The 27,803-nt window shown below is 34.4% G+C and overlaps 2 protein-coding genes across 2 annotated transcripts; both read right to left on the minus strand.

Annotated features, from left to right (window-relative positions):
* Positions 1–17,527: 17,527 nt before the first annotated feature.
* LOC110672181 (abscisate beta-glucosyltransferase) lies at positions 17,528–19,456 on the minus strand. Its single transcript, XM_021834888.2, has one exon. It carries the CDS (start codon positions 19,175–19,177, stop codon positions 17,750–17,752), a length of 1,428 nt encoding a protein of 475 aa, XP_021690580.2. The 5' UTR covers positions 19,178–19,456; the 3' UTR covers positions 17,528–17,749.
* A 351-nt stretch (positions 19,457–19,807) lies between these two features.
* On the minus strand, positions 19,808–23,774 carry LOC110672182 (CBS domain-containing protein CBSX2, chloroplastic). The gene is given in 8 exon segments (XM_058151501.1): positions 19,808–20,372; positions 20,465–20,522; positions 20,688–20,803; positions 21,712–21,764; positions 22,475–22,521; positions 23,076–23,142; positions 23,241–23,328; positions 23,410–23,774. Coding segments are annotated over 8 exon segments (708 nt in total). The 5' UTR covers positions 23,608–23,774; the 3' UTR covers positions 19,808–20,291.
* Between the last annotated feature and the right edge of the window lie 4,029 nt (positions 23,775–27,803).

The raw sequence follows: 27,803 nt of genomic DNA on the forward strand, positions 1-27,803 counted from the left end.
AACTTAGGCTTTAGTTGATGAAAAACCAAAGAACTCAAGCTTTGGTAAGCTTGGCAATGGAGGAGATATGGTGCGGCTTGGGAGAAGGAAAGACGGCTGCTGGTTTATTCTAGATTTTTTACTTCTTTCCTCTCTTTTTAATGTATTATGAATGTATTTATTGATTTTTATTGGCCAAAAATTTTTATTACCTCATGCTTACTTAATGCTTATGTAATAAATATAATTTACTTTCATTTTCTTTTCTTTCCCTTTCTATTCATTTTTAATAAATTTTTCATCAATATTTGTTCATATTTTATGTCATATAATTCACTTACTTAAATGGACAAGTTGGTCAAAAATCATCTCTGAAGACGAAATGACCAAAATGTCCTCCGTTTGGCTTAACAAGCTAAAATTGTGTGTACCGATTGATTAAATTTTCCTTTTGTTTTCTTAGCATTTTATTGTCATTGAAACCCCAATAATCCTTCCCTGAGGTCCCAAAAATTTTTTCATGAAGTTTTTCCCGGGTCTAGGGTTACTAACGGACTTCACCGTCACTTCCCATTCGGGTTACTCATCGCTGGAGTTACGGCTCATTTAACCTTAATGCATTTCATTTCTAAAAATTTTCCTTGATTTTTCTGATCATTATTTGGTTTATTTATAACTCCTCACTCTAGTCTAATTATAATTTCAAATATTCTAGCTGTCCGGACCGACATTGGTCACCTGAACAGTAGACTGTATGAACTAGCTGAAGTGAGGATGTTACAGCTCTTCCCTTCTAATAAAAAATTTCGTCCTCGAAATTTGATGCAAACAGTTGAGGGAACTGTTGCCTCATCGTTTCTTCACTTTCCCAAGTTGCCTCCTTGGTATTATGGTGCCTCCAAAGTACTTTCACCAGTGAAATTTGTTTATTTCTCAGTTCCTTCACTTCCCGAGCCAGGATCCGTTTGGGTTCTTCTGCATATGTCAAGTCCGGTTGGATTTCAATTTCTGCCATAGTGAAGGGTCTGAGCGGTATCTTCTTAGCATAGACACATGAAATACATTGTGGATCTTATCCAGCTCTGGCGGTAAAGTTAGTCGATAGGCCACTGGTCCCACACGTTCAATGACTTCATATGGGCCAATGAACCTAGGGCTTAACTTACCCTTTCTTCCAAACCTCAGTACCTTCTTCCATGGTGAGACTTTGAGAAATACTTTGTCGCCAACTGCATACTCTATCTCTTTTTTGTTCAAGTCGGCATAAGATTTCTGTCTATCTGAGGCAACCTTTAAATTAGCTTTTATTATTTTTACTTTCTCCTCAGTCTATTTCACCAGGTCTGGTCCTACCAGTTTATCTTCTCCCAATTCAGTCCAACATACTGGGGTTCTACACTTCCTCCCATACAGTGCTTCATACGGGGCCATTTGAATGCTAGCTTGATAGCCATTGTTATATGCAAATTCTGCCAGTGGGAGATATCTATCCCAACTCCCCTCAAACTCAATGACACAACTTCTCAGCATATCCTCAAGGATCTATCACATAATTCACATTGTTACTATCATTGCAATTTATTAGTTGTAAGAATTCAATTAGGTTTTAGGTTTACCTGGATTACTCATTCCGACTGCCCATTCATCTGAGGATGAAAAGCCGTGCTAAAGTGGAGTTGTGTGCCCAAGGCTTCTTACAACTTTACCCAAAATCTCGATGTAAACTTTGGGTCTCGGTCAGATATGATGAAAAGTGGGATTCCATGCAGTCTAACTATCTCACTAATATACAACTCTGCTAGTTTCTCCAGTGAGTAATCAGTTCTAACTGGCAGAAAATGTGCTGACTTTGTCAATCTATCCACTATCAACCACACTGCATCATGCTTCTTCTGGGTGAAAGGTAGACCACTGATAAAATCCATAGTGACCTGATTCCATTTCCATTCAGGTATGTTTATAGGCTGTAGCAATCCAGATGGAACTTGATGTTCTGCTTTAACTTGCTGACATGTCAAGCACTTAGTAACATAGTCAGCTATATCCTTCTTCATATCAGGCCACCAATAATGAAGCTTCAAATCATTATACATTTTTGTACTTCCCAGGTGCATAGCATAAACACTAGTAAGTACTTCTTTCAGAATACTAGTCTTCAATTCCCCATCATCTGGTACACACACTCTTCCTTTGTAGTACAGACACCCATCTGCTTTCACCTCATAATTAGTTTCCTTCCCCTCTGAGATTTTACCCACAATAACCACTAATTTTTCATCTGCCTTCTGCCCATCTTGTATCTGCTATAGCAGGTTTGGCCTCACTTGTAACTCAGCCAAAATAGCTCCATCTTGAGCTAAGGACAGACGGGTATTTAGTGATCTTAAAGCTGTAATGGACTTTCTGCTCAAGGCATCAGCAACTACATTTGCCTTCCCAGGATGACAATCTATCACATAATCACAATCCTTTAGGAACTCAATCCATCGCCTCTGTCTAGATTGAGCTCCTTCTGGGTTGGCAAATATTTTAGACTTTTGTGATCTCTATAGATGTATCATTTTTCACAATACAAATAATGCCTCTATATCTTCAATGTGAAGATAATTGCTGCTAACTCCAGGTCATGACTAGGGTAGTTTTGTTCATGTGGCCTTAACTGCCTGGAAGCATAGGCGACCACTTTCCCCTCTTGCATCAATACACACCCTAACCCATTTTTTGAGGCATCACTGTAGACCACAAAGTCCTTTCCCTTCACTGGTTGTGTTAACATTGGTGTTTCTGTCAATATAGCCTTTAGCCTCTCAAAACTGGCTTGGCACTTATCGTTCCAGCCAAATCTCACATTTTTGTGTAACAGCTTGGTCATTGGAGCAGCTATGAGAGAGAACCCCTTCACAAATCTTCTGTAATACCCAGCTAGCCCCAAGAAACTTCTGACCTTAGTTGTATTTCTAGGAGGCTTCCATTCCATCACTACTTCTATCTTTTTGGGATCCACTCTAATCCCCTCAGTTGATGCTATGTGTCCAAGGAAGGAGATTTCACTCATCCAGAAGTCACACTTGGACAGCTTAGCATACAGCTTCTTTTCTCGCAGGGTTTGCAGAACAATCCTCAAATGTTTATCATGTTCTACCCTGGTCTTAGAATACACCAAAATATCATCGATAAAGACCATTACAAACTAATTTAAATATGGATGAAAGATACGGTTCATAAGGTCCATAAATATTGCTGGTGCATTTGTTAACCCAAACGGCATCACTAGAAATTCATAATGCCCATACCAGGTTTTGAATGTAGTTTTTGACACATTTGCATCCTTTACCCTCAACTGATGATACCCTGACCTGAGATCAATTTTTAAAAATACACCGGCTCCTTTCAACTGATCAAACAGATCATCAATTCTGGGCAACGGATATTTATTCTTCACAGTTACTTTGTTTAACTGTCGGTAATCAATGCACAATCTTAAGGTTCCATCTTTCTTCTTTACAAACAGCACTGGAGCTCCCCATGGTGACACACTGGGGTGTATGAACCCCTTATCTAGTAACTCTTGCAACTGAATTTTCAACTCCTTCAATTCAGTTGGTGCCATCCTATAAAGAGCAATAGAAATTAGTGTTGTACCTGGCATTACCTCAATAAAAAATTCGACTTCCCTTTCTGGTGGTAAACCAGGCAATTCTTCAGGAAACATATCTGGGAAGTCTCTTACTGTGGGTATGTCACATAGGTTTGGCTTAGCCTACCTAGTATCAACAACGTGTGCTAGGTAGGCTTCACAGCCTTTTCTCATCAATCTTCTTGCAACTGTGACTGAGATGACATTGGACAAGAAATTTGTCCTTTCACCCACAACTAAAATCTCACTACCCTTAGGGGTTTCAGAGAAATCCTCTTCAGTTTACAATCAACTATTGCCTGATGACGTGACAACCAATCCATTCCCAAAATCACGTCAAATTCGTGGAAGGATAATTCAATAAGGTCTGCCGAGAATTCATACCCTTGAATCCTCAACGGGCAACATTTATACACTTTATTCACTACCACACTGTGGCCTAGTGGATTTGTGACAAGAATGTCTTGATCACTCTCCTCTATTGAAACTCCCCTCTCTACGGGTAGCTTGATGCAGATATATGAATGGGTAGATCCTGGATCCACCAATGCATGCACATGTAAAGTGTAGAGGAAGAATGTACCCCTGATAACATCTGGGGCATCTTGCTCCTCCTAGGCTCTTATGGCATAGGCTCTAGCAGGTACTCTGGCCTCTGGCTTCTCATTTGACTCAGATGCAGGCCTTAGTGATGGACCAGCTGCCTCAGATTTACTGGACTTCCTACCCCTTTGAGGTGCAGGGGCAGGCCTATCTGCTTGTGTTGGGCCAACTGTAGCAGTCCTCTTCGGACAATTTTTGATCTGATGTTCTGTAGATCCACACCGTAAGCATGCACCAGTCACTCACCAACACTCCCCCTTATGCCGCTTCTGGCAGTATGGATAGGCAGAAGATGCTGGGGCTAGTCCCCTGAACACCGTCCCTGGAGAGCTGCCCACTGATGGTGTGGACTAGCCTCTCCTAGGTGTGAACTATGGTCTGGGCCCCTCGGACTGACCCTGAACTTGTGGTTGTCCTGAACTCTGACCAGGAGGACCCTTAAACTTCTTATTGGGAGCAGAGAATGAACTGGACTAACCTGGACCCCTCTTCTGTTGTCTTTCCCTTCTGTTTTGCTCATTTATTCGGACTCTTTCTACTTTCAATGCAGCATCAACTAATTTGGCAAAATCTGTAATCTCCAATGCTGTTATCATGACCTTGATATTGTCATTTAGCCCTTCTTCAAACTTTCTGCACCTCTCTGCCTCTGTAGGGACTATCTCCCTCCCATACTGGCTCAGTCTGACGAATTCACGCTTATATTCTACCACTGATAGTTGCCACTGTTTCAGACTGATAAATTCTCTTCTTCTCTCTTCTAAATACACTTTACTGACATACTTCTTCCTGAAGTCTGTGACCAAGAAATCCCAGGTGATCTGATCCAGTTGCACCTCACTGGATACTGTGTCCCACCACTGGTATGCATCATCTTGAAGTAGGGACACAGCACCCTCCAGGTTCTGCTCGGGGGTGCAATGAAGCTATTTCAACACTCTTACAGTTCTATCCAATCAGTTTTCAGCTGTGATGGGGCCATCCTCCTTCTTCCCAAAGAAATCCATAGCCCCATGTTTTCATAGTTTTTCCAGATGGGACTTCTGTGGTGCTGGTGGAGGTTGTGACTATGGTTGTGGTGGTGGAATTGCCCCCATCATTTGTCGGTAAAATTCAATCATCTGCTGAAATAATGCAAATTGAGATTGGGCAGGTGCCTCAGCTGCTGATGGAGCAGGTTCTCCCCTGTCTCCCGATTCAGCCCTTGGTGGAGCACGACTCTCCACCCCTTCATCAACTGCTCTTTGAGAAGCAGGATCCATATCCTAATCAAAATAAGAAAATAAACAGATCTGCATCAGTTTCACCTCAACAATTACAAATGCAATGCAATGGTATGCACTCTATCTAGGCCCAGAAATGCCTAAACTGATGCTCTGATACCACTAAATGTGACACCCTTTACCCGTCTACAGTGTAGCCGAGCAAGATATGCCACACAGTGTGCGGAGCACCATAACTTATTTCATAACAATTTTCTCTCCATAATTTATTTATTATTCACCAAGTGCAAGATTTACCAATCATATCATTTATTTACAAATTTGATTAATCTGAATTTTTCATAAATTTTTATAGAAAATCTGGCAGAGTGCCGACTGTTAATTGGAAAACAGTTCTTCTGAACCTATTTATAAGACACTTCCCTTATAGTTTTCACATCCAAACTTCAATATACATACATATCAACTCAATCTCAACACAATTTTCAAATTTTTATTCACATCACAATTTGTATCACATTCGTGAATATTTCCCAACATTTTATTTTTCAACATAATATACAGATAATTTCAGTAACTTGAATTTCATATATTTACATTATCATACAATTTCATGAGTTTGTAATTACAATAAAAAACCAATACTAAATTCAAAATACAAAATACAACCCAAAATCCTAATGTCCTACCAAGTGCACTGCAGATATGAGGTGACTCTGGACTCTGTGCAGATCTGACAATTCACCTGGTTTGAGGTTTGCTGGACTCCCCAGCTGTGTCTCCAGTACCTGCGCAAGGCAAAAGTGACACGCTAAGTAATTCTGCTTAGTGGTGCCAATATTAAATAAAATAACTAAAATAAAATAGATATGCAGAATGTATGTTGACATTTTTGTGTAGACTTAATTTCTGGCATTTATTGCAGTATTATTTGATTAAAATTTGATAAGATTTATTTTAATTGCCCGAGTAACCTATACTAGTCAACTGAACTGGATAAATGGGTAAACTGGCACTGGGTACCAAGTACCTCGGGCCATCACACCATCGGTCACATTGTGTCTCCCGCTGTGCGACAGAACAGCTAATAAGCTATAGTAAACATTGGGCACAAGGCTAAGTATCACACTAATATCAGAATGGCTAAAAGCCAAAAAATCATAGAATGGCATAATGTCATGTGCAGTACTGCTAACTGAACCCTATTGGCATGCCAACCTATCCAAACCAATCATTCTAGGCATACTAGGGCATTTTACACAGTTAATGATTTAATTATTTATTTTTGTAATGTAGAAGTCACTAGTTACTTGGCTAATTTTACTCAAAGGTTGACTTTTTGATTTATAATAGATTTGTTGAACCTAAGTTCACCAAGATACCACATTTTGGTTTACAAAAGTATTGGCATTAGTTGCCAAACAATACTTAAAACCAATGGAGAATAATTCAAAAATTTCAGTTTTGAGTGTTATAATTCACTGTTCTATTAGGCTATTCTACAGTGAGAATTTGACCAAATATTCTTCATAAAAATTGTTCCTTATTATGTCTAGTTACATTTCTTTTTTTTTAAATTACTCCATTTTGAGTTTTTTAGCTCAAGTTATGGCCTAAACACAATAATTGGCCGGATTGCAATTTTTCCAGAATTTCTAGGCAGAATCAATTCTACAGTTTTTGTACACTGACTGCAGGTCAGTTTTTGAACATATTATGGTCAAAATTTAGGTTTATTTTCTTCATAAAAGTTATAGGACTATGCCTCAGCTTTCTACTGGTAAAATATCAGGTCGATTAAACTTTTCTACACTGAGTTATGACCATTTGTACAAATACTGTTCATTTGGTCATTTTCCAGGGACAGCATGTTGGTTACCCGAATTAAGGTAGTTTTTTTGTCAACTTGGTTTGGTTTTCTGGGCAGGGTTTCTTCACCAAAGTTGTGCCATTATGTGTCTAGTTTCATGTCCAACTACCCTTGCACCAATTGAACCTACACAACTCCAGTTATAGCTGCCCAAACCTGCTGGACTCACACCCAGTCCTGCAGGTCACCAAGGGCAGCATACTTAACTTCAATTCCCATGGAACAAAGCACTTCATTTCTTAATCACACATAACCAAATGGCCACTGATTGACCATTAAAACTTAGTTTCACCATTACATGAATAAAGTCTTAAGTTTGTGTCCAAACCCTAACTTCTCCATTTCAAATTCTGCATTTATTTACACTTCATTATCCTACTCAAGAGATTAATGCTAAGGGCAGCCACACTACCATTTTAGTTCTAAGAAATCTTCAAAACCCTACCAAGTCCAAGGCTACTGAAAATTTGGGAAGAGTATGCACATGATTTTATTTAAATTTTCTTGTAAATATCCATTAATTCTACTCCTTCCACATGAATTTAAAGAAAAAGAAAAAGTTTGGTCACTAACCTCTAATGGAGTCACTTCCAAGTTTGTAAGAACTCTTCCTTTTTACTTCTTTTTGCTCCTAAAAGGTTCACTAAGATGAAAGAGTAAGGTTTTGTGTTGGGAACTTAGGCTTTAGTTGATGAAAAACCAAAGAACTCAAGCTTTGGTAAGCTTGGCAATGGAGGAGAAATGGTGCGGCTTGGAAGGAGGAAGGATGGCTGCTTGTTTATTCTAGATTTTTTACTTCTTTCCTCTCTTTTTAATGTATTATGAATGTATTTATTGATTTTGATTGGCCACAAATTTTTATTACCTCATGCTTATGTAATAAATCTAATTTACTTTCATTTTCTTTTGTTTCCCTTTCTATTCATTTTTAATAAATTTTTCATCAATATTTGTTCATATTTTATGTCATATAATTCACTTACTTAAATGGACAAGTTGGTCAAAAATCATCTTTGAAGACGAAATGAGCAAAATGCCCTCCATTTGGCTTAACAAGCTAAAATTATGTGTACTGATTGATTAAAATTTCCTTGTGTCTTTTTAGCATTTTATTGTCATTGAAACCCCAATAATCCTTCCCTGAGCTCCCAAAAATTATTTCATGAAGTTTTCCCCAGATCTAGGGTTATTAACGGCCTTCACCGTCACTTCCCATTCGGGTTACTCATCGCTAGGGTTACGGCTCATTTAACCTTAATGCATTTCATTTCTAAAAATTTTCTTTGATTTTTCTGATCATTATTTGGTTTATTTATAACTCCTCACTCTAGTCTAATTATAATTTCAAATATTCTAGCTGCCCGAACCGACATTGGTCACCGGAACAGTAGACTGTACGGACTAGCTGAAGTGAGGATGTTACAGAATCCTTATCTTGTTTTCCTTCTCTTGGCTTGTACCTTCATGAGTGATTACCAAAGCATTCCAAATTTCCTTAGCGGTAGACTTCATATGCACCTTGTTACTCACTTCTACTAAGAGCATAAAACAATACATGAATTTTTTTGTCATTTAGGGCCACTCTTCTCTTTTTGGCTTCACTCACCCTTAGTCTTGGCTACACTATTTCTATCTAATATCTTAGTAGGAGTGAAAGGACTATTCATCACGACATCCCATAACTCCACTCATTCCTATTTAATAAAATAATACATTCTATTTTTCCAATATAGAAAGTCATTACTGTTGAAGAAAGGGGGTCTCACCACCAATTGATCTTCTTATGCATTGAGGATTGCCATTTGATCTTTGCTCCAAGATGATTAAATCTTGTATAATGGAGATTGGCTCTATACCACATGTTATCCCCTAAGCAATGCAAGAGGGGGGTTCTAATTAAAAATTTAAAGAAGATAAGAAAATTAACAAAATAAAGATAAGATGGGTGAAAGGAAAATGCATAGAAGGATTTATAGAGGTTTGGCTATCCCAAGCATATGTCCTCTCCTCAAAACCCTCCTTAAGAGTCAACTCCACTAACTTTCTTCTTTGGGTGAAGATTAAATCCCTTACAATTAAGAACAAATCTTAACTCTTTTACAATTCCTTTTCATGTAAGAGCAATTTAATGCTCAATAAATCCATTAAATACAATAATCATACTCAGCAAGCTCACTTTCAATCTCAGAACACTCAAAGACTTATAATCAAAACAAGCTCTCAAAGACTTAAATGCTTGGCTCAAGTTATAGAGAGAGAAAGTGTAAGAGAATTTGCTCGTCGTAATAAAAGCTTAATGAAAGGTTGTTGTAACTTCTTCTCAGTCATAAATACTCACTATTTATAATTTTAGCAAGAAAATGACCATTGGGGTGCATTAAATGTAAATAAAATTGTTCAACCACTTAAAAACCCGTTATTTAGACTTTTAGAAACCCAAGTTCAATTGCCAAAGTCTCTTACTTTAGGTACCAAAGTTTTCTCTGCCAAAATATCATTTTTGAAAAACTGACTTTAGCTACCTAAGTCCCCTATTTTGAATGCCGAAATCCCTTCTACCCTGATTCCCTTAAAACTTGAAAAAGCCATAACTTTTTATCCAGAAATTAGATTTTTGATCTGTTTGAAGAATTGAAAAGCTAATTTAATGTATTTTTCAACTAAAATAGTTCCCAAAATTAATTTTTCATTTTCTAAAAAGTGAAAAATTTATTTAACTCTCCCTTGGTCGAGAATTAGGTAAAAACTAAGTTGAACAAGATTTTCTTAGTAACACGTATACTTAAGCCAACACAATTAATTAAATGGGATTCACAAGGTATAAAAATAAATGAAGATTACATTGTAGGATCTCATAAATGTTTGCTTCCTTATCTTGCTTTTCTTTAACCTTGATTTGAAGTAATTTAACAATTTTGAATTTGAGGCCTACAAACTCATCACAAACACTTTCAATATAATTAATAGCACATTAATTGTTTATTATTCTTAAAACATGGGTTAAGACACCTGAGTCCAATAGACACGTTTATGACACACTATTATTTGTGTCATGAGTTGACTCGTGACCCACTAACCTACAAATGATATTACAAAAATAATAAATTAGTAAATATAAGCCCAATTAAAATGAGCAGGTTAAATAGTTAATTTCATTTAAAAGGTTTCATAAATTGCAAATGTCATAGATTAGTAGTCTATTTTAAAAAAAAAATTGATTTAAAAGTTAAAAATAACGTGTAATTTCATTTTACATATTGTTTTATAAAAATTAAAAGTGATGGATTGTGTCAAAACATGTTAAACAGATTATGTTAAGTTGAGTCAAAATGTATTAATTGAGTTAATTCATGTCAAAGTGTGTTAAATGGATCGAATTGTATCAAATTAACCCAACAAGATTTAATACTAATCGTATTATACATAACATGTCAAATAACCTGTATAATAAAATGTCAAATTCATAACACGGTTTACTAATTGTATCACATTACCACACAAAGAATAAATCTCCCAAATCTTAAAAGAATTTATTTCTCCACTTTCTACTAAACTTTAATTAATTACCTTTTTCTTCTTCTTAATAAAACTCGAAATCTCTATGTAACACCCCAACAACCAATTGCTAGGGTGGGGGGAGGGGGGGAATGGAAAAAAGGCTCAACTGGTAAGCTTTAAGCAAAAGAGGGAGGCAAGAAGGAGCCAAGTCCCAAGTCGAAAAGGGTGGAGGAGATTAAAGTGCTTGTAAGATGAAGAACTTCTTATCCTAGATAGTGCATTTATTGTCACACCTTACCCCTCTGTAAGGCATAACATGATCCCGTAGAATACCTAATGAACTACCGAACTTCACCTACTGATAACTCATTAAGTACCCTACAAGGGATTTTAAAACAATTTTCTTACTTTTATAAGTGGTGAGCATTTCAAAATAAATATTAAAATCATTTATTCAAAGTTTTAAAACTAGTAAAAATTTTTATCTCATTTTATTTTTCTGTAAATTTTATAAAAATTTCGACAGAGTGCCATCTGTATTTTGAGAAAATAGTTCTTCAAATACCTGTAAAAAAGCACTTCCAAAACTTTATCTCAACAACTTCATCAATTTCCACAACCATCTCAACCAAATTCAACATCATTTCTAAATTTCCCAAATTCAACAATCATTAAAATACTATTAATCAATTTCATTCAAATTAAAACAAAATACTTCCATTCATATTTCATTAAAGCAAAATAATTTATATACATCATTACAAAAATTTACATTAAGAGAAATTCAAACCAAAATTTATTACAAGCTTTATACAACTCTATACAACTGCTCATAACCAATTTTACATGTCCATACAGTTACATACATTTGCATATATTAAAATAGTTTTTACATTTAGGGTATAAAATATACCCGATAACTTCAAAGTAGGTAGCTCCTCAATCCTCAGCAGATCACTCTGCTGCTCCTCTAGTCTCTATATCTGCGATAGTAATAACAGCTATCGCTGAGTACTAGGACTCAGTGGTGCACAACATACTAAAATAATCTTTATGCGGAATTTAAAACATATTTATTCAAAAATTAAACTAAACATGCAATATCAATACAAAACATGATTTATAAGATTTTAGTTTAAACAATTTTATTTCAAAAGTCTCAAAACCATTTATATAAAAACACACAATTATATCATGCCATTCTAAACAAATATAATCTCAATAGCCAGAGGCTAAGGAGAAGTCCCAACACAAGGCTAGCTAGCTCAAATATATGGGAACCCATTCTTTTTCTTCTTCTACTGGCACACACCTCAACACTTCAGCCAGAGAAGGAATCAAAATTCGAAACTGATTTCCCCCACTAGTCATGCTAGTGAGGTGTTCAAATATATGGTCATGACACTGTGGTTTCAAAACTTATCTTAACAATTTACTAAACATTTATTGCCATTTCAAACATACACAAATAAACTTTCAACAATTCAAAGCAAAAGCATAATACACATTTCATGCACTTTGTAAATGAATTTTAAAGTATATTGATGTTGTGCACAAACCTTAAGCGAGTCGCCTCTTGGCCTTGACTCGATTGCTCGGGTTCTTTCCTGGTGTTCTTTTCCACTGAAACACACAATTTCACAGTGTTTCAGTACCATAACTTAACATAAATTCAAAAATAAATTCCAATTCACTTTTATATAGCTTATATATGCTAAACTTGACATTTTTTAAAATTTGTGTTTTAGGGTTACTATTCACTACACTATTCAAGTCAATTTGTTGACTTTCTAAGGCTTAATAGGTATGGGAATTCCAACTTCACCCACATACCACATTTTGGTTACTAAATTTATTGGTTTTGGTTGTTTACTCAAATTCTAAGTCTTTTAGGCAAATTTGCAAATTTTTAGTTTTGAGTGTCTTATGTTGCACTGTTCCATTGGTTATTTACTGTTAGAATTTGGCAAAACTTTCTTCATAGAAAATGTTCCCTATTGTCTTAACTTTATTCTCCTTTTTGAATCACTCCAATTGGAGTTTTGTAGCTTAAGTTATAGCCATTTGAATCATGGCTGCCGGATTGGACTTAACCCAGATTTTTGGGCAAATTTTGATTCTGGCAGTTTTAGATCACCAAATTTGGGTGACAAAATGACTTGGTTAAGGGCATAATTTGGGTTTGTGTTCTTCATGAAAGTTTTAGGTCTATATCTCAACTTTCTACTGGTAAAATTTCAGGTCATTTAGACCTGCCTAACCCAAGTTATAGCCAAATGAATAAACACTATTCATTTGGTCATTTTTGTACAGGGCAGAACACTCCCACTCGGATTTGGCAATTTGTTCACTATGCTATGGTCACTTTTTGGGCATGATTCCTAAATGAAAAATGTGTCATTTTGTGTCTAGTTTCATTCCCAATTGTCCTAACACCAATTGGGCTTGTAAATTTTCAGTTTTGGTCCCTGAAAGGGACCTTGGTCCTGCTACCTGCAGCATGACCCTAAGCAATCCGAATTTGCATTTGGTTCCAACACTTCTAACATACTCCAATTGGTCACAAATGACCATTTCTCAGCTCAAACCAAGTCCAATACATCATTTAACACATCCTCACATTTTTGTCTTCCAAACCCTAGGTGCCAAAACCCTAATTTTCATGTTTGCTCCATTCATGCAATTAAACTATATAAACCTCAACTACACCTTCAATCAGGCTTGCCTACCTTTTTAATTGTGTCAAAATCCATCAATTTCAAGTTATCTCTAAGCTGGCCGAATTTCACTATATTCCTCAATATGTTGTTTTTATTTTATTTTCATCAATACTAGTTCACTTCAAGTGCAAGTTCATGAATATAAAGAGAATTGAGGGCATTCTTGACTAACCTTTAAGGAAGTATTCCCAAAGCTTCAATTCTTCCACTTTCTTCTTCCTTTCTATTCACAAGAAGCTTGCCAAGTTCCAAGAACAAAATTTACTTAAGGGAGTTAGGGCATGTATAGAATAAAATCAAGCTTTTAAAAGCTTGAAATGGTTGTTAATGGTGGAAAGAGATGGAAGAGAGAGATGGAGTGATGGGGCGGCAATATGGATGAGGAAGAAGAAGTTTTATTTTTTTTCTCTCTCTCTTTTCTTTTCTTTTTCATGTCTTTAGGAAGACCACAAATTTAAATTAAATAAATTTTAATTATAATAATTATTGCATCATGCATTAGGTCATGCATAATGTCATCACTTTTTACTTTTCCTTTTTCTTTTTTTTTTTATCTATTTATTTTTCCATTAGTTCTTTAATTTAATTCCCGATTCTGAAATTTTCTTTTCTCCGATTTTATTTGACAGTTAGGTTAGGAGTCAGCTCTCAGGGTCAATTGACCAAATTGCCCCTCGCCGGTTCGACCCAGTTTGAAAATAATTCAATATTTCTTCTAGATCCCTGACCTAATTATTTGACCGGCTTAATATTTTTTTTTCGTGATTTTCTCTTTTTCACTGTGTTCACAATAGTCCTAAGGACCGCAGCGTCGTATTTTACGGTTCGAAATTTGAGTTTAAATCGACTTCACAGTTCTTCCCGAGAAGGTCACCCATCGCTGTGACTCTCGGCTCGTTTAACTTCTTCTGTTCTGTTTTTCATATTTATACTTAACTAATTGGCAATTACTAATTATTTGTGTTTAGGGCTCATCTAGTTGTCTTAGATGTGATTCTAATCTGCTTAATTATCCGGACCGACACCGGTCACCGGAATAGTGAAATATACCAGGCTATACAAATAAGGGTGTTACATTTATGGGCCTTAAAAAAAGGGTCTAAGGGCCCAAACCAAACAATATTATCTAGTTGGATTAGGTTGTGATAATTATGGTATTAGAGCCAAGATGATGTGCCTTGGTGAGGGAGGAAATAACTCAATTGAATTGAACAAAAAGAAAATTCGAATTAAGAAAAAGAAACAAGAAAACTAACATTAAACAACTAGGAAATGAGTAAAAATAAAGTAAGAACACTCAAACACAAGAATTGAATTTTCTTAGATTTTAACTCATTTGGTATTTTATGGTTTTACTTGCAACAAAGTAAAAAAAAAAAAAAAAAGAAATGATAAAAGAAAATCTTTTTGTGGTTTTGATGCATATGAACTGAAATTAAGAACAAAACAATAAAGATAAAAGGATAAGTAGAAGAGAGAAATTCTTTAATAAGTTCAGAATGCCACAAAGAACCCAATCTTCAAAGGTAGACGCCACACAAGAAACTTTGTGATAAGTCAAGTAATTCACTACAATCAAACTAGATTGATAAGAATTGAAATTTAGTAGCACTTATGCTAAGCTTTTCTCTTCATTCTCTGAAGTGTTTGAAATCTCTTAATTTTCTTGAAGCATTACATATGTGAGCTTATTTATAGGCAAAGATAAGAAACTAAAGAGGAAAATTACAAGAAAACTAATTAGGAATAAAAAAATACAGATATGAAATAAATCCTAATAAAAATAGAAAAAGAAAAGTAGAAGATTCCTAATTAATAAAGTACTAGCCAAGACCTTCTACGATAGTAATAATCTCCCAAAATTATATTCTGAGTTGATAAGTCAAAATTCATCCATATTTTTGCTAGCCATAATCTTTGAAGATCTTGGAGAATATTTGGTGGTCAAATATGCCAAATTAACTCCCAACCCATATAAGAACATAAAAAGTATCAGAAACACTAAAATCTCCTCAATATGGGCTTCTAAAAGTGAATAAATAATACCATATTATGAACTCTAGAATTTTGAAGAATAAATGTCCACCACAAGTTAGCCTAATATATGCCCCAATAATGTACTTCCATTTGGGCCTAATTTCCTGAACTCTAAATAGGCTTAACTCTTTTGTTTTCACTAAGCCCATGTAATCATAATGAAAGGGTTTCCCATATTCTTTTCATCTTACATGCCTGTGATGAACATGCTTCAAGGTTTTAAATTTGATGAAAATTCTTGACCCCCTTGTAGGCGCATCACAATACCTCCTTTAATATGATGTTGGTTTGAGGATGAACCAAAGCAAAAACTAGTAGGCTCGTAACATCCTAACAACCGATAAGGGTAGGGATAGAAGTAGAGCTCTATTGGCAAGCTTCTATGCTAAAAAAGGGAGTAGGAATAAACTAAGTCCCACATCAAAAATGGAGGTGAAGGTTAAGGTGCTTATAAGGGAAAGGAACCCTTACTCTGACTGGTGCACTTTTGGGCCTCAAAAAAGGGGGCTTAGTGGATAAATCGTGAGGCCAAGTGGGCCAAACAGGCAATACTATCTAGTTGAGCTAGGTCGTGACACTCTATTTCTTTAGACATCAACAAAACTCTAACTGTTCTTTTCTTCTTCTCATCCACTCTATGTACTAAAACTCCACATTGTACCACTATTTGGATGGTAAGCTAAAGTCCAATTACTCTAGTCATGGGCTTGAAATAAATATACACCTAAAAGAAAATTTGGACTCAAACCCCACTATTTGGATGGTAAGCTAAAGTCCAATTACTCTAGTCATGAGCTTGAAATAAATATACACCTAAAAGAAAATTTGGACTCAAACCATAAAGAAGGGTATCAAAAGAAGATTGTTGAATTTCTTTGAATTACATGATTGTTTGTTTGAGTGACATTAATCCAATAATTTAATTTAATACGTTTATGGCACACTTTATTTTTTGCGTTACAAGTCGACTCATAACTTGCTAATATGTAAGTGGCATTATTAAAATATAATAAATTAATAAATATAGGCCTAATTAATATAAGTAGGTTTAACATTTAATTTTATTTAAAAAGTGTCATAAATTATAAAAGTAAAAAAATGTCTTAAATTGCAAGTGTCATAAATTTTAAATTCTTCTAAATTGCAATTGTCATAAAAAAAAAAGGTAATACTAAAAACAATGGAGTATAAGTTTCAAATTTAAAATTAATGTGTAAATTCATGTTGTATATTGTTGTATAAATATTAAAAGTATTGGGTATGATCAAAATGTATTAAACAAGTTATGTTAAGTTGTGCAAAAACTATGTTAAAAGAGTTAGTTCATGTCTAAGCATATTAAATAAATTAATTCATATCATAGCACATTAAATGGATTGAATTATATGGAATTAATATGCAAGTCATACCATAAAATCTATAAGATAAAAGCATTATATTAGCATTTAGATTCATGACAATGTTTATTAATAATTTGTAGGACCAACCAAAATATAGATCACTCTAATCTTAAAATACCTTATTTCTTCACTTTCTACTAAACTTTTATTAAATACTTTTTTCTTCGTCTTTCTTAAAAGACTCAAAATCTCTATTTCTTTGAACATCAACAAAACTCTAACTGTCCTTTTCTCCCTCTACTCCACTCTGGGTATTGAAACTCCATATTATACCTCTATTTGGATGGTAAGCTAAAGTCCAATTACTCTAATCATAGGCTTGAAATGAATATGCAACTAGAAGAAATTTTGGGTTCAAACCATAAACAAGTGTGTCAATAGAAGATTGTTGAATTTCTTTTAGTTACGTGATGGTTTGTTTTCTCTTCATTTTCTTGTCACCAAAATCACAATAAATTGTAACAACTCCACAAGAAAATCTTCTATAAATCTAATTCACCATTTATATTATGCTAATACTAGCTATTGAGAAATTTCAAGTAATGGTTATTTGCAGGGTATATGTAAATTATTAGTCTATATTCCCATAGTGAACTTGGTTCATGTGTCAAGATCGCTTACAAGAAAGATCATACACGCTAATTCACTATCCCACTAAGGGCTGAAGTGTAAATTTACTATGATTCTTGTTCGTAACTTAACAAGTGGTACAAGACACTGGGGGGAAAAATCACAGTAGCCTATTAAACTATGCTCCATCTCAGCCATATCCGGCGAAGGTTTCAATTTCCCCGGCGAGATTGAAGTTCCTGAATCAAAGCATTTGCATCATTATAAGATGATCCTCCTTCTTCAACAACTCTCTTGGCTTTCTCTCCGAGATCTTTAGCTCTGCTTCTCATCTCTGCTGCCTCTTCATCACCACCCATTAGCCTTTTCACTGCTGTCTCCACGTTGTCTCTCTTCACCGCTGCCGATGGCTCACTGCTCCATGACAACCACTCCATGCTCCCCACCTTCACTCCAATCTTCAACACATCCGTGATCAACTTCTCATTGGTAAATTGCTCTGCTGTAATTGGCCATGTTATCATTGGTACCCCAGCACTCACACCTTCCAAAGTCGAGTTCCATCCACAATGAGTCATAAATCCTCCTACAGCGATGTGCTCTAATATTAACAACTGCGGTGCCCAACCTTTTATGATCAATCCCTTCTGGGATTCTTTAATTCTATCTTCAAATCCATTGGGAAGCCAATTTTTTTGGCTTCCTTGTTCTTTCTCAGTGGATTGGAAGATTTTTCCTATCACCCAAATGAATGGGTGATTGGAAGCTTCAAGACCATGGGCAATCTCAAGGAGTTGTTCAGGAGCTAAACGAGCTAAGCTCCCAAAACTAATGTAAAGAACCGAATTGGGTTCTTTACTGTTAAGCCAATTCAGTATGCTTTGCTCATCAATAGCGGTCTTTTGCCCTCTTTCAGCTTTATCTTCCACGTTTCTGTTACACAATGATACTGGTCCTACTAGCCATGCCTTGTTCCCCAATTCCTTTTGGAAGTATTCCACATAAGCTGGCTCCAATTCATAGAAACTATTAACTGCAACTCCAAAGCTGTTCTCATCAGGTTTTGTCATCCTTCTGGGAAGCCCACCCTGTCTGGCAAAGAATGGTAGTTGAGATCTAGTCAATTCAATCCTATCAGGAAGACCTGGGACAACAAAAGGCTCCAGATCAGAACCTACCTTCTCATGGGGCTTATAACGTGCCATATTTTCTTGGACACAGCGAGGGAAGCATCCATTTCCACTGAAAGTAATTCTTAGAATACCAATTCTATCAATGGCTTCAGCGGACCACCGGTGAAACACATCATGAATAATACAGTCTGGTTTGCGTTCAAGCAAAAGATTCAGGAGAGGTTCTTGGAGTATAGAAGTGTCAGTGAAGGGAGCTGCAGACATGTCTGTGTCAGCTATATCAACACCATCTGGTAACTTGAGGATGTGAATAGAGATTGGAAGACTGGAGTTCTGGTCACGGACAATAGATTTTTGGAAGGAAAGAGCATGCTTTGGGGTGGCTATGATGGTTGCTCTGACACCATGGGAGGCAAAGATTCTAGCCATGTCTATCATGGGGATCTGGTGGCCTCCGCCTACAAATGGGAAGAAGAAGATTTCAACTGGAGGAGAGTTTGAGTCCATGGATGGATGCAGTAAAAGAGTAAGATCGATCAAGAGGTGATATGGTGAAGGCTGAAGAGAGAACGAGGAGCTTAAGCTAGATGGTGGTCATTGATCCAAATTCAACGGAGAACCTTCAATTTCTTTATGATGCAAAATTCAAATAGCAGAGACGTAAGCAGGGGTGTCATCTCGAAAGGAACTGCAGAACTCACACTTTGGCAAGGTCGGTGGCACGTGTGACATAAGCTTTCTATTATTATTGCTAAAGAAAAATATTGATCAAGAGTTAATAGTTGTGCCCTTGAATCTTGATCCCTAATGGATGCGCAATTTTGAAAAATTCACTGATTTTTTTTTTAATTTTTCTATCCAAATGAAAATTCATGAATTTCTTCAAAATTTATCTTATAAAATTACTCCAACTAAACATGGATAATTATTAGATGGAAGGATTTCAACTGAGGGATTTTGAAAATCCACTAATTTGACACAAATCTCAATATTGTCTAGTAAATAAAGAGTAAAACCCTTGGATTTTATATTAAATAAATTATACAGATTTTTAAAAATTCCCCATCTGCTAAATTCTCTAATTCTTCTTACAGGCAGGTTTTTGTTGAGTATCTTACTCGTAATAAAAGAAGTATAGGACTATAAACTTCTTTCATTCCAATAATGGCATTCAATTCCATAAATTTAGTCTACATCCCAACCAAGGTGGATTGTACAAATCTACAGAAAAATAAAAAAATAAAAATTGAAGTTCTTAAATTCATGAATTTCCAAATTCAATGCAAACATACCCTAAAATAATGATATTTTGGTCATTAGAAATGACACTTCAAACCTATATATACCCTTCTTGTTGTACAGCTATAATCAATAAGAATGCTATTTATGATATCAGCAACTTGGCATTAGACCACTGCCAAGTCAAATTTGATCCTAGATAATCTGTCCTACCGAGCCTATGTATAACATTTTAACTAGAACTTACAGGTGAATATTGCTGAAAAATGATGCAGAACAGAGAGACTCTTAGAGCAGAAGATTTCATTGATCACTTCCACTTGAAAAACAAACTTCAGAAACCCTATATAGAAATGAAGAATCCCAATATTTAATACAATGCTCAATTTAATCTTGAGCTTTCACCGGCACGTTTTATTTGCAAGGCAGCTCTAACAACATTTTCCCTTGTAATGATTCCAACCTTATGGCATTGAAAGAGAGATATATTAGAAACCACTCACTGCCAATTAGAACCTTGTGAGAAACATTCAATAAAGATGATATAGTCCTTACCTGCTTGCCATCACCATCTACCACTGGAAGTCTATGATATTTTGTGTCAAGCATCAACCTAATATTAGAAGGATTTGATTAAGGTATGATTTCCAATTTCATAAGCAAGAAAAAAGCTGCAGCAACTTAGCATGCATTATATGCACACATCAGCATGCTTTTAGATCTTCCATTAGTTATGAACGTCAAATGCTGTATGTTGTAGTGTTGAATTTTATAATACCTAGCAGCGTCCTCTAGATTGGTGGTTTCATTAATGACAAGTGGAGCAGGTGTCATCAGATCACCAACAACTTTACCATTGTTCTCAGTAAGTAGTTTCTGCATCTCATTGAATGTCTGCCATATTTATCCATAATCAGATAAGTAATTAGCATAAAATAATTTTCCACAAAAAGTTACAAAGGGGACATATGTTGCAGGGATACAAAAAAAATGAACAGCAAAACAGAGAGCATAACATGACTGCCTAAATTCTAGAATAGAAATTTGCAATTCCAGTAATTAATTTCTTACTCAGCAAAATTTATCTCAATAGTCACCGACATGGAAAGGATAGGTAGCAAGCAAGCACTAAAGTGAAGATATGCAAGGCCTTTTTAAGTAAAAAATGAGCCAAAATGGAAATTTCAAAGACCATAACATGTAGATTGAAAGTTTAATTAGAAAAACTTGGGCACGATCATTTTCAGAAGGGTGTTGAGGCTATCAGCTTTCAGTTGACGTTTTTTCTTTTTGAGTACAAACTTGGAATAGAAAGCAAACAGTATTACCAATATAGAAGACCATGTGTAGTATTGGATCAGATTCCCTTGAACCAGAATGAGAGTAAGCATAGGATCAAATATTCCTCTTTATGATACTTTAAGTATATCAAATCTTATTTTAGGACTGATTTTCTCCAATCAATGGCCATTGATAACCTTAGTTTATTTAACAAGTTGTATCCTTTGAATCCATCACTAGCCTTAAAAAACAATGAAATTACATATATTCCTATGCTCGGTTTTCTAGCTGTTTTCTTTTGCATTACGTGGTCTGTACAATGCAAATCTGTAACATCATTGCAGTAAAAATGTGAACACTGGAAATTTCTGAAATGCCAAAGATTCCAACTACAGATATCAGTCGGCATATTTTTCACCTTCGATAAATAAATAAATAATAACTACATAAACATGCATATGTATAACACTTAAAATTGATAAACCAACATCCAGAATATAAAGAGGACAGTTGATACATACTGTTCAGGAACTATCAGCATTGGGAAATAAGTTTGTTCCACTTTGACTGCCACCTGATAGCCATAAATGTGAGAAATTAAAAGCTGCTTCACCTCAAAATCTTATGAAGAACTACAATATAAAACCAACATGAAAAATCATAGTGCTAGCTTATCAATAAAAAGCAATCATAAGCATCAGATAAAACACATGAAATATAATAACTATCTGCTCTAGATACAACGGATCATCAAGATTAATGAAATTAAGAATCATCATTCTTCAATAAAAGATGCAGAAAATCCAGTTCTTCTGCTAAAGAACAAAAGCCTTGAGAAAAAAAAATTATTTCTTGAGGCCTATGATCCACACTCACCTGTCCATTTTGAATCTATCTCAAGGCCGTCAAGTCTAGCCAAGTTCTATCTTTCAATATCAAGCCTCTCAACAACTTCATAAAGCTTTCTAATAGTTCACAAAAACATGATAACATTTTTAGAAAAACTTTATGCAGCTGGAAGCCTAACATGCATATCAACCTGGTGTTTGAGATCCATATCATTATCTAACCCAACATTTTCTAATCAACTCACAAATTTCCTACTGAAGCTAAAATATAGAGAATTAACAAGAAGCTTATATCCCTAGGAAAATCAGGTCTTAAGAACAATGTGGACAATTCTTCCTTTGATATGTTCAAACATTTGAGGGAAAAGCCTTCAGTAAACATCCAATTCAACAAGCTAAACAAAAAAATATAAATAAAAATTGGAATTAGAAGTACCTGAAATTGAGTTGAGTGCTAACAAGTCATAATCTGAAACAACACCAACCAACAACAAATATCAACCTAAAATCAGTCACTGAAGCAAAGCATACCACATCAAACAAGTGAGATTTTTAGCTAACCAACAAATATCATTCCAAATAAATGTAAAATTGATTATTATAGAAGTTTAACAGCACAAAAGCATTCACAATAATTAAAGATTACAAGATGAAGAACAAGAACATGCAAATCTTATTTCAAAGAAAAACACGGGGCAAAAAAAAAAAAAAAGAAAAAAGAAAGCGAAGTATGTAACGCATAGGTCGCCCACTAAGTTGAGTAGGTTATCAATTTAATACCAATACTGTATGGAAGTACCCACATGACAAAGAAAAGGCTGCACACTAAAGCAAAAGTATTACAGCAAAAACTATGCTCAAAAGTGAAGATCCCGAATGATTGAAATATTAATTAAGCTTAATCCAAAGGTAATGACTCCAATATATAGACTCAATTCCTTGTGGAAGAATAGTAAAACAGGAAATCAAACAACTATCTGATAAAAAAAAAAATCAAACAACTAAAACACAATACATAAAAAAAATTTCGGGAAATTACCAATGTCCAATCATCATCAACCACAGGAAAACCAGAAATTTTCTTCTCCACCAGAGCCTCTAATGCTGCATTTCAATCACAAATCAGAGTAGCCCATGAATAAAGAAAGCTAAAATAATCATACTCCGCAAAGAAGAAGGAGAAGAAGAAGAAGAAGAAGAACCTTCATCAACAGTTGTAGTAGTTTTCACCACATGCAAATCCTCTCTCCTTGTCAGAAAATTACCAACATTATATGTCCCATTTCTCGCCTACGAAAAAAATTTAAAAATAATTATTAAAAAGAAAATACTTTGAGGGGAATGAAGAAGGCAGGTAGTTTTTTCAGCTACCGAGCCGTTGTGGGTTGCGTTTGAGAACGCGGAAGCAGTAAGCCGATGGGGTACAGAAAAACGCTGGGAGAAGCACGAACGATGCCGTTTGGACAAGGAAGTTGCAGAAAACAGAAGAAATGGCGAGAGGTGATAATTAAACGGGAAGTGAGGAAGAAGAGAAAGTTTAAAAGTGGTTAAAGACATGGATGAGGCCATGAAGGGAGGAGGAGGAGGAGGAGAAGAAGAAGAAGAGGCAGACTTTGATAGCTATTAAAGAAAAGAGAGAGAGGCGAAGAATTTGCAGAGGAGTTTAAGAGAGTTTCTGGAAGCAGAGGAAAGGAAGGTTCATAAAGAAAGAACATTTCGTGCGGTTATTTTCCGAGAAATAAGGAGAGAAAATGTGGAAATGGAGACAGGAGCTCAATTTGGAAAACGCCGATTGGTTGGTTACTACTTTGGGCACTAAACGGCCACGCCTATTGGTTGGACTTGGATGGACCCACACTTGCTAGATACTTTATGCGTTTGCTGGCCTTCCTTTTCTAATGAAAAAAATATTTCTAAAATTCAAAACTTCCTTTTCTTAATTGTGGATTTTTCTTGCCTATTCATTATTTATTTAATATATACATATATAAAATTTATTTATTTAACAAGTGAAACTCATTATATATTTTAGATTTTAAATTTATAATAGATTAGAGTTAAATAATAATCTTTAATTTGTTAAAATTAAAATAATAATAGAAGAGAGAAGATTAGGAGAAAATAAATATATTATTGATTTTCAAGTAAGTGAAATATTATATACAATACCTTTATTTATAGGCATACATAAGAAGATGGATAATTCATAATTAATAAAGTATTTAATAAAGTATATTGAATATATAGAGAGAAAATAACGAGTTTAAAAGTTAGAATGATAATAGACATCCACATAAATATATTCATAATACTCTCCTCTAGATGTCTATGCATTAAAGAATATGTTTCATTAAAAACTTACTAGAAAAAAAACCTAATGGAGAAAAAACCTAATGGAAAAAAAATCTTAGTGAAGAAAAAAGAGTGCATTATTCTTTTATAAAATACATGATAAATACTAGGGGTGTACAAATGGTCGATTCAGTTCTGAACCGAACCGAACCGATAAAATCGAAAATCAAAAATCAAAAATTTTAAAAATCGAACCAAACCGATTAATAAGAGAAAATCGAATCGAATCAAACCGTTAAATATCAGTTCTGTTCGATTTTAAACTGATCAAACCGAAATTTATAAATTGAGCATTTGATTTTCAACTGGGTTCGGTTCGGTTTTAAACTGATCAAACCTAAATCTTAGGGTTCGATTCCGTTTTCTTTGATTTCCTTTATATATATATATATATATATATATATATATATATATATATATATATATATATTAATAATTTCTGTTCGGTTCAATTTTTTTATTTTTTATAAAAATAACTAAACCGAACCGATTAACCGAAATTATCAAAAATTATAAACTAAACTGAACTGATTAAACCGAATTGACTCAGTTCGGTTCGGTTTTTCGGTTTAAACCAAAAACTGCTCTCCCCTAATAAATACTGCCTCATTAAAAACTTTTACTGGAAAACGCAATGGGAAAAAACTACAGTAAAGGAAAAAAAGAGTATAGTGCTTATTATCTTCCCCTCATAAAGATGTCATTTGAGATCTTTAAATCTTTACATCTCAATCTAGTTCATTAATTTTTCAAAACTTGCAGTTGGAAGTGCTTTACTAAGCAACTCCAAAAGATTATCGGTTGAACGAATTTGCTGAACTTTAATTTCACCATTGTTTTGAAGATCATGAGTGAAGAAGAATTTTGGAGAAATGTGTTTTGTTCTATCTCTTTTAATATATCCTTCCTTCATGTGATTTATTCATGTAGTATTATCTTCGTATAAAATGGTTGAAACTTCCTTTTTGGTAGGTAGACCATATATACTTCAAATATGTTGAATTATTAATTTTAACTGGACACATTCTCAACTCTACATGGAAATATATAGCTTGTATGGAATCTACCATTATGTGGATCAAATAAAAAATATGCATCTACATAACCAATCAAATCTGATTGTAACATGTTAATAACTCATATCCATTGTACCTTGAAGATATCTAAATATATGCTTAATACTATTCTAATGTCTTTGGGTTGGAACAAAACTATATCTTGCTAACAATTTTATAGAAAAAGCTATAGCTGGTTGAGTATGACTAGTAAGATATATTAGTATACCTATTGCACTAAGATATGGTACTTCAGAATCAAGGAGTTCCTCATCATTTTCTCGAGGTTGGAAAGGGTCTTTTTTCTTATCAAGTGACCTCATAACCATTGGTGAACTCAATGGATGGGCTTTATCCATGTAGAATTGTTTTAATACCTAGGTTATATAAGCTGATTGATGCACAAAGATGCCATTTTTGAAATGTTCAATCTACAAGCGGAGACAAAACTTTGTCTTCCCAAGGTCTTTTTATCTCAATTCTTTTTTCAAAGATTATATAGTTTTAGAAAGTTCTTCAAGAGTTCCAAGTTAAAACACGAATTGTAACAAATGACAAATTCAGATCCCAGTCTTTTTATAAAAACATATGGACATATATGATTATTTTTATAACCCTCTTTCAGCAAATATTCACTAAGGCAATTATACCACATGTGTCCAGATTGTTTTAATCCATATAGAACTCTATATAATTTAATTTAATAAAGTTCTCGAGAATTTGATTTTTGTGCTTTAGGTAACTTGAATCCTTCAAGGATTTTGATACAGATATCTTTGTCAAGTAAGCCATATAAATAGGCAATCACTTTATTCATTAAACACATTTCAAGGTTTTCATAAATACCAGACTAAGCAAATATCAAAACGTAATTGCATCCACCATAAGAAAATATGTATCCTCATAATTATTGTCAGTGTAACAAATCGTGCTTTATATCTCACGATTTCAATTTTCTCATTTCATTTTTGCACAAATACCCATTTATATCCCACTAGCTAGACATTTTCTAGTGTCTGAACTACAAGTCCAAAAACTTTACATTTTTCTAATGATTTAATTCTACCTTGATTGTGTCATTCCATTTTGGCTAATCATTTTTACATCTGCATTTTTCTACAGACTTAGGTTCATAATCCTCATCATCTTTCACAATATTGAGCACTAGATTATATGTAAAAATATCATCTACATTTATTTCATATAAGTTCCATCTTTGTCCTATTATGACATAATTTATCGGGATCTCTTCACTTTCATTACTTTTAGGTATGTGAATTTCTTTTAGAAATTTACTAGTTATGTCTAGGTTCTCTTCTAGAGTTTTCTTTGCTGGAGTTTGCTTTGCTAGATCTTTCTCATCTAGAGTTTGACCATCTTGAAATTTTACTTATTTTCATTTTCAAGGATTTTTATCCTTGGAATCGATAGGTTTACCATGCTTCAGGCATGCTATAGACTCATTAGCACAGGCGATTTATGCAATTTATCCTTCATAGATTTCAATTCTAATAGAAGCATTTTATAGTTGGTATATGAGATTTAGTCACTCTCTGTAACACCCCCCTTACTCGATCTACAGTGTAGCCGAGCAAAGGAATGCCACATCCTATGCCAAAGTACATAATCTTATCTTATTCATTTGATGGTCACTTTAATTTCATCATAATTTAATTAAGGAAATTTTAAATGGAAAATTGCAAGAGTTTCCCTGTATTTTTAACATTTTACCTGTTAAAGAATTAACCCGTTCAAATCATCTATATTGGAAAGTGTCAAATCTATATCAATTTCAACATCACAATTCATATTTTCTTTACCAATCACTTCTATTTCTATATATAAATTTTCCTTCATTACATTCATTTACAAAATATGTACATATTTATCATACAGTCTAAAAATTTAATTACATCTTTGTTTAATTATAATATACATAGTCATGCACTACTGTGGGCCAAAAATCTATACCAAAATGATGTGCTGAAGTGACAAAGACTACTACTGTAGATCTAACCACAATCTCTATCTAACGTCTATTGGGTCTTATTTCCTATACCTGCGCGAGGAGAAACCATTGCGCTGAGCATTTCTGCTTAGTGGTGCACTAATATAATAAAAATACAATATACAAACAAAATAATTTCATGCTTATATAAAATAAGAAAAATGCACATTAAATGTTCATAAGTCAAGAGAATATAGAATTTATAACCTCAAACTTTTATAGTCATTTCACAATGTTTTTCTCTCATTGTCTCAGATTTCCATCTTTTCACGATCTTTGGAAGTAGTTATTTTCATAGGATCTTTCTTCTTCGTTATTTCGATATTCAACTTTCTTAATTTATTTCAGTG

Source organism: Hevea brasiliensis, chromosome 8 (assembly GCF_030052815.1).
Source record: "Hevea brasiliensis isolate MT/VB/25A 57/8 chromosome 8, ASM3005281v1, whole genome shotgun sequence".
In the NCBI taxonomy this organism is placed as follows: Eukaryota; Viridiplantae; Streptophyta; class Magnoliopsida; order Malpighiales; family Euphorbiaceae; genus Hevea; species Hevea brasiliensis.